Below are 8,428 nucleotides of genomic sequence, written 5' to 3' on the forward strand. Positions count from 1 at the left end.
GAAGTATGTAGGGGGTAGGAATTTACGGATCTTGTATAGCAGTCCTACATAAAATATAAACAAAAAACTATTCAGGTTTTAGGCCGCATAGTAGGACGAAGCGTTTAAGTTGACACGTAGGACTGAAAAATGGCATCTTTTTCAACCAAATTTTTCTTGTTTCTTTTCATTTTCTCCTTTGTGGATTTAATGGATTGAATACATTTAGGCAAATACTTACCTTTATACAAAAAAATTTTGGAATGGTAACCTCTATATTGTGAAACGTATGCTTACATGACGTATTGTAAACTCGTTCGCCTACAGCACAAGTGGCCAACAAGTCGATCGTGAGGCCAATTTAGGTCGTACTTCTTGCTCAAGACTATTTGGCTGCTATCCGAAAGCGCTGATCCTCCACATACAAATAAATTGCTACTCGAACGAGACAGCTGATGAGGTTTAACTTCGTACAATTCGTTATATAATAATAATAAATAAGATTTTGAACCAAAATACAAAAAAATTTTAGCTATCCAATTCTCAATATAACAAATCCCTCAATATTAAGATTTTTCTCAAAATCCCTAGAGATTTGTTCAACTAATGTTCCACAGCAGGTGTGGATAAAGAGAATCAAAGTTAACAGATGATAAATGTTAAAAACGTTTAGAATACTTCTTACTTCAGAACGCTATATACATTTATAAAGAGAAATATAATCATACTTTATACTCCAATCCTGATATCTGGAAAACAAATCATAATATTGAGAGATTTATATTAATGAAACGTTCTCTTGGATTATCCAATAAACTTTCATGTAACATGTACTGAACTTTATCAATCTGGTTCTAGGCAACAAGTGACAGATCCCAGTGTGAACTTGTAGCAATGATTCTCCACTATCTTCACCTGGTTGCTTCCTCTTGGTTCTCGGCCAACTCCGTCTATTTGTACCAAAAACTACGAGATCCGGGAAGTTCGCCTCGACTCTTAGTTCACTTCTTCATTGCTTGGTCTCTACCAGCTCTGGCGGTTTATGTGAGCAGTTTGGATAGTATAATATTATGCATTATAAAGATAATAGTTTTAGCAAACATCTTACTTCACTATGAATCTCCTATAGGAATGTATTCGTTTCATTTCAAATACTCTAGCGATTCCAGCACAAGAGACGAGAGGTATTATCAGACATACAAGAATCAAAACTGGTAACCGCATGCAACATTGGGCTACTTCAAATAGTAAAAATCCATTATCCAAAACGACAAAAGGATTGAGAAACGACAAAATAATAATAACATTATTTCTGATTTGGCAGAGTCATTTTGGAAAAAATGTTAGACACATTGCTGACTAAATAAAATTAATCTATTTCCACTCCTTACGCCTAATTTAATTTAGGCGTTCGTTTGTATTTCCCTCCGTGGTGGTTGGGAGAATCTAAATACAGTTTAAGAGAAATTGACCTTATTTCGTTGGTTTGGCAATCTTGGTATGACTTCATTCACGACTGCTCGGCCTGGAAGGCTTGCGAAGCATTGCCTGACGGTAAGCAATCTTACGGTTCCAGGTTCTTCATATTGTGGAAGAATTTTGATGATAATATTACATTTCCTTTACTTTTTTCGTTGGGTCATACAAGATTAAGCTCTCTGCAAACGATACGAGATGGTCTGGAAGCAAGAGAAACACGAACTTGAAGCTGAAAGAAATGTTTTGAGTGCATACTATAAGTCGACTACCCTTGGGCTCTTGGATTTGGAAAGTGTATACTGTATACCAAACTACTAAATCATACAAAAGTGTTTTCACTTTTTACAAAATAATCATAATCAGTTTTTATGAAATTGTTTCAATTAATTGAGAAAAAGGATAACAAGTGAAGATTATAGCTATGGACTTAAATAAAATTAATTTAATTTAATTGACTAAGTTTGTATATGAAATGATGTGGAAGACTCTCAATTACCTTTTTGTGTATGTTTTAGTTGTCAAGATTGGTTGAGAGACCAGGATATGAATCTAGAGACTACTGCTGGATGTCTGTTGAGAGAGGAATGGTTTTCTCATTCATGGCTCCATTATCACTATTAATGATCGTAAGCACATTATTCTGAGATATTTTTTTTTCTATAACAGGAAAGTGGCATTGTTTCTGACACTTGAACTTGCTGGTTTGACTGATTTTACATAAATCTCCTATTTGCATTTATAATAAAGTTGAAATTATGTTACTATATGCGTTACTTTATTTTTATTAGATGAACACTGGCCTGTCCGTCGCAGGACTTCAGCTTGCTGGAAAGGCTGATGAAGTAGACAGGAAATCTCTGAGAGTTGCTGCATCATTGCTTCCATTGTTTGCTGTTTCTTGGTTCCTGGGTGTTCTCGCGTTAGAAAATTCCAGTTCTTTAGTTTTCCCTCTTCTTTTTCTAGCAAGCCATGGTTTCCTGGTGTGTATAAATTGTTTGAAAATGATTAACATTTATATTTCAAAAATATCTAGTTATTTAATACCTTTGATTTTACTTATTTTTATTATATTAATCTCTTATCGATAAAAAATGGGAAGTCTTGATAAATTCAAAAATTGTGGTATTTATATTTCTGTTGAGTCACTTCGTACTTTTTTTTTACTTGCGATATTTATGTACTTACAATGAAATCAGTACATATTGTAAAATATGGTAAGTAAAAATTACAAGATAACTCATACTGTTTTTACTTGCAATATTTGCGCAGATAGAATGAAATAAGTGAAGACGTATCAATACATATTGTGAAACATGGTAAGTCAAAAAATGGAAGAACTGATAGCTGAACACGTTGGGGCGAGGAACCCAAAGCTTCAGAAGGTTGTGGGTCAGGTTTCCACCTGGGTGAGTCAATATTAATTTCTTGGCGGCCCCTAGAAATGAATCTTGACACTCCCTTTCTGGGGCTGCATAGGTCCTCAATGGACTGGGCCCAAAATTAAAAAAAAAAAAAAAAAAAAAAGTTTATACTTATATTATTCGAAAGAAGACTTGGTAGGTTTTACAAGGGGAGGCTATGCAGGTGGGATCACAGATTTCAATAAAACCTTTTCTGATTATACTAGGTTTAAAAATATTAGATTCTTGTCTGAGGGTTCTTGTCAATGAGTCCGTTAAAATGGAGGAAAAAAATATTTTACATATTTTTAGAAATTTTAATGCTATCGCATACCACATTTGCTCGTTATGTATTTAGTGGTTATTTTATACCAATCTATTTGTTTTGTTTGTTTTTTTTTTGTGTAGAATAAAAACGATAAGATTATTGATTACATTAAATGAGTTCAGGTATCTAGAAAGAAAAAAATCGCAAAAACTTAATATTTAACAAAGAAACGCTACAATCTTCAAATTTATATGAATACCAACCGAAATTCTCATACGGCTTCACAACCAGTACACTACCTTGAACATACCTTTTACAGTACGATAACTAGATAACCATGTCAGAACGAAACGGAAGTACATTACAAAAACGACTCAAATAACTTTTTTTTCTTACAGACCCACCTGAGGCATCATCATCAAGACAGACATTTGAGTCTCCTCAAATTCAACCGAGGTTATTAAAGTTAACATGAAGCATTATTTTTTTTAATTTCAATTCTAAAATCACTTTGTTATTTATCATTGTTAAAATTTCCTCAGCAATCGTGAAAATCTAGGAAAAAAAAACGGGGGGAGGATAGTTTTTGCGATTTACGCTTTCAGAAGGTGTTGGATCGAAATGAATTCTTCATTGAGTATATAAGATTCATTGAGAATATCATCCCTTTCTATTGAGAAAAGCTGGAAGAGGTTACAAAGTTGACTTAACTACCAAAAGAAACTTCTTTTACCATATCTAAGCCCTCAAAACTCTCCTAAAAAAGGGGGCTTTGCCAATGCAGTCTTAAACACTTTATAAATATAGATACATACATGTGTATAAATATATTTATCTTATGTCCATTTAGTTTCTAGTTAGTTTATATGAATATTATATTTAAATTCATAGGATACATTACAAACCTCTTTTAAAACTTTATAGATCTATAAAAATATCACTGATGGCTATGGAGAAAAATACTTAATTGAAATTTCACAAAATCTTAGTATTTATATATTGGTTTAGTTTGAATGATAGTTAATACTCTGTAATATAATAACCAACAACCTAACTCTCAACCTTATGTAATGAATTTTTTTTTTTTTTTTTTAAATAAACATACACAATACATGAAAAAAATTATATTTCAGAATTGGTTTATTTTCATCTGCTGGTTACCGGGAGAAGCTGGTTCTTGGAGAGATTCCGAAGAAGAAGAGGATGATGAAGAAGAAGAGTTGATTTATGAAGAAGTAAAAGCTGGTCTTGACGATCAACCGCTTCTGTTCCCACGGGATGAACTTCAAATGGATCCAATTTGTACAATTAGTTCCTGAGTAACCCTGAACTCCTAGGAAGGGAACTTCATAAAACATATACCTTCCACTATTGAGAAACAGTGAAATATAAGTTTTTAATTAAATACTTGAAATATATGATTTTTATATTCTATCTCTATGTGGTGATAAGTGGTCCAAGATAGAAAATGGGAATCCCTTTATATTATAAAATAAAAAAACTATTTCAATCCAGTCATAAATATTAATAATAATAGTTTTAGTTCCATGTATCAACAAATGTTTGTGTAAATACCATTGGTGGACTTTGATAAACTTGTGGTATGTAAGACATGTTTTATTTTTTAATATTTTTGAACTTCTATTAAACTTAATAACAAAGCTGAATTAATTTTTTTTTTAACTAAATACATTTTTAACAATGCAGGAGCTCAATATTATAATTAACGATCATCTGACAAAAAAATGGGTCAGTTAAGAAAGTAAAGTTTTACAAGAAATATAAAATCATTTTTATCGGGTAATGAAATTTATGGATTGAGGGGATAAAATATTTAAAAACATTTTTTTTTTTAATAAAATATAACTTTTAACATCAATTTTAATTACAACTATTTTCTTTCCAATGTATTAATTTTTCAGGGCTACTAAAAAAGGTTAGGCTGAGAAAGATATATAAGATTCCGGGACTAAAGAGGATCTAGTGTTAGTTGGTTTTTAATTATTTATGTTTTAATTAAATACTTCATAATAATTATGAAAATATAACAAAGTATAGTCGAAATAGTTATTTTTTCAAAAGCCTAGACATTTTTTCACAAGTCCTGCATTATGGAGTTACGATTTCTTGATAGTTTGAAAATCCATAATCTATTTTTATTAAGTTGGTAGTAGAGAATAAGTGAGCTAAATATTAATTATTTATTCAAAACAATAACTTACAAAAATAAAATCATTAAATTAAAACAAAATGCATTTAATATTTTAATGATTAACACTGAATAGATAGATATGCCTTGCCATTTGTATATTTTCTTCTACTTTTCATGTATAATAGAATTTCAATTATATCTACACAGGTAGAAAAAATATTATAAAGATTTTTGGAGTTATGTATTAGAAAAATACCCACAATTTTCATTTTATTTAACATATAAAAAACAAAAGAGAAGAAATAAATCTAATAAGAAAAAAACAATAATATACAATACAATTTATATTTTATTGGATCTATATGTCAAAAACAAGAAAATTTATACCCATCAAACTCACAAGCATTGTCTGAAAATAATGGGCAACATAAGGGATTATAACTGAAAAATGCATGCCTAGAGAAAAGTAATTATTTCTTCAACAGTAATTATTATTATTCAAAGAATATAATAAAGTAAATAGTATTATAAAAATTATTATTATTGAGAAAATACAAAAGAACAAAACTAGTGTAGACGATTATCAAACTAAAACAGCCTATTATGAAATCAATAATCTATAAAATTTGACTAATTCATCTGGAAGCTAAAAACAAAGTGTCATGAATTTGAACTCCAGCAGAGATCATTAAACTTAGGACATGGCAATCCTGAAGTTGTGTTCTACTAATAAGATGGTTTACTGTCACGTGAAACAATACATGCTTTATTAATCATAAAATTAAATTGTAAATAGGTATCATATGTAAATATTTGTGATTAAAACTTATATTTTTCAATTATTAAGAATTTTTAGGATAAAATTATAATTCTTTAATAAATGAGACAATATACTAAAATGCACTTCATTCCTTTCATAATGCCTTTCATAAACTAATAATTTAGAATATTGTAAATGTGAAATAATAATATAGATTATTTTAAAGAATATATAAAAAAGTAAAAAATAATACTAGAAGCACTATCCATTAATGTGGATTATTATAACTGTATATATAAGTTAAGAAACATTATTCTGCTCATATGATATTCTAATCTTTAAAGAATAGTTGTAGATATATAGTAAATAGTTCTCAGGTTTTATTTTAGTTTTTCTTTTAATGCCCTTTATACTAATATTGGCTGAGACAAAAAATCAAAATAATTATTAGACCAAGAAAATATTGGCCTTTTTGAAAAACAATGTCTAAAAATATGATTAGAATTAATATAGGTAGTTTCCAGATCAGTCTGTTATACAATGATTCAGTGTTCATTATTTTCATGTACATATTGAAAGTCAGGAATAAAATGCCACAAAATATGAAATTATTTCTCCATTTTGTAGGTTTTTCAATAGTTGCACATGGATCACCATGTGATATGATCACCATATGATCTTGTAAGCTCAGGTTATTGACTTGACATTTGAATTTACTTCCATATTCCTTCTGATACAAATGTTTCAAAATATCATATTTAAATTAGATACTTAATATGAAAGGGAAATTTTGTTTATTAAACTTTATACTGTCTGAAAGAAGGAACATCCAAATAAAACCTGCTTAATATCAATAAGAACTACCAAAACCTTTGATTAAAAATTTTCACTGTACCTTAATGTGAGTCTAACTGCCATAAAACTTCTTTTATGCTACAGAGTTGTTTTCCATGAGCTAACTCCCTTTAAAATATATAAAATTCCAAAATATAAGAGATCAGGATTTTCTTTTTGTTTTAGATGACTCATTTGTTTTTATGTAATCGGGAAAAGAATTGCTATAATTATTTTAAATTAATATAATTCACCTAGAAGTAGGTAATACTGTGTATACATGGCTGTTATAAAACTATTAAATAATTGTTTATCTCACCTCCATTTCAGATGTGGTTTTATTCAAAAGTTTATTCTAAAATAGTTTTAAACTAAAGAGTGTTTACAAGAAAAAATTAATTCTTATTATAGTTGAAAAATAAACTTTAAAAATTTAATTGATTAGTAATAGATGTATGATTATCTTCTTGTGATATTTTTCTAATGTATATTCTGTTTATTGGATATTTTGTTGTATCTTTTCTAAATAAGAGATGCAATATTTAGGACTTAGTCTAGATTAATCTTTTTAAATGACTCCTCAACTAATTGTACTAATTTAGCATGTTTTAAAAATGTATATCTTTTTTTAAGATTAATTATCTTAATTTAAAATAAATTTGTTTGTTTCTCTCTTACTTTCCTATTATGTCAAAAGCTTCTATTATTTAATTTTAATTAAATTTTTTTATGTTTTCAAATTACTTGTAATTTTCTAAACAACTTTTTTGTATTTTGTAATGTTTGAGAAAAATACTGATTACAAGTTTACAATATCAAATAAATTTAAACTAATATTTTGAACATGATTTCATAAACATCTTTTCATCAGATCTTAACATTAAATCAATGAAGTGTGATTTATATAACTGGTTATTTGAAATTTAAACTAATTACTGTTGTGGAATTTAGGAAGGGTTTTATAAACAAAGACAAAAAGTGTATGTATGAAACATAGACATGAACATTCAAGAAGAATAGATGCCAAATCCTACTGAACCAAACTAAGGTTCCATGCCAGAGCAGTGTCGCCATCTACAATTTTATTTACAAATCAAATAATAATACCAATTGTCTACAACAATTACACCAAGAAAGTACAATTTGTTTATAGCTATAGTAATTTACACCTGTGTATTTGGAGCTGTTAAAGAACCCTATCACTATGTATTTCATTAAATCTTAGATATGATATCCTACATATAATTTCTTATTATGAAAGGAATATGGTCCGGGTGCGGTCAAAAAAACTCAAATAGTAGAAATATACTATTTTAATGAGCCAACGTTTCGCCCCACGTTGCAGGGCTTCTTCAGGGCTAAAAAAGATACAAACACATAGTTACATAATGAAAACAAAAACATAAGTGTAAAATAACAGGGGTATAAAATGTAAAAAAGTAAGATATAAAAAGAAAAACTAAAGGTAGTCAAATAGTAAATGTAAAGGGTAATAGTATTTCTCAACACCCTTATCACCAAATTATTAATGTTGCTAAGAACCTTATCCACCGATC

The 8,428-nt window shown here is 28.9% G+C and overlaps 1 protein-coding gene across 1 annotated transcript in view; it reads left to right on the forward strand.

The window, feature by feature from the left end:
• LOC106677440 (uncharacterized) overlaps positions 1-6,196 on the forward strand; it is a 95,556-nt gene extending 89,360 nt beyond the window's left edge. Inside the window, exons 5-8 of the mRNA XM_067049844.1 lie at positions 838-1,023; positions 1,974-2,084; positions 2,247-2,438; positions 4,260-6,196. Coding sequence (XP_066905945.1) covers positions 838-1,023; positions 1,974-2,084; positions 2,247-2,438; positions 4,260-4,445 — 675 coding nt within the window. The 3' untranslated portion in view covers positions 4,446-6,196. The remainder of the gene's footprint in view (positions 1-837; positions 1,024-1,973; positions 2,085-2,246; positions 2,439-4,259) is intronic.
• Positions 6,197-8,428: the final 2,232 nt, after the last annotated feature.

This window comes from Halyomorpha halys, unplaced genomic scaffold (assembly GCF_000696795.3).
Source record: "Halyomorpha halys isolate HHAL.00 unplaced genomic scaffold, Hhal_1.1 Scaffold8.1, whole genome shotgun sequence".
NCBI classification, from domain to species: Eukaryota; Metazoa; Arthropoda; class Insecta; order Hemiptera; family Pentatomidae; genus Halyomorpha; species Halyomorpha halys.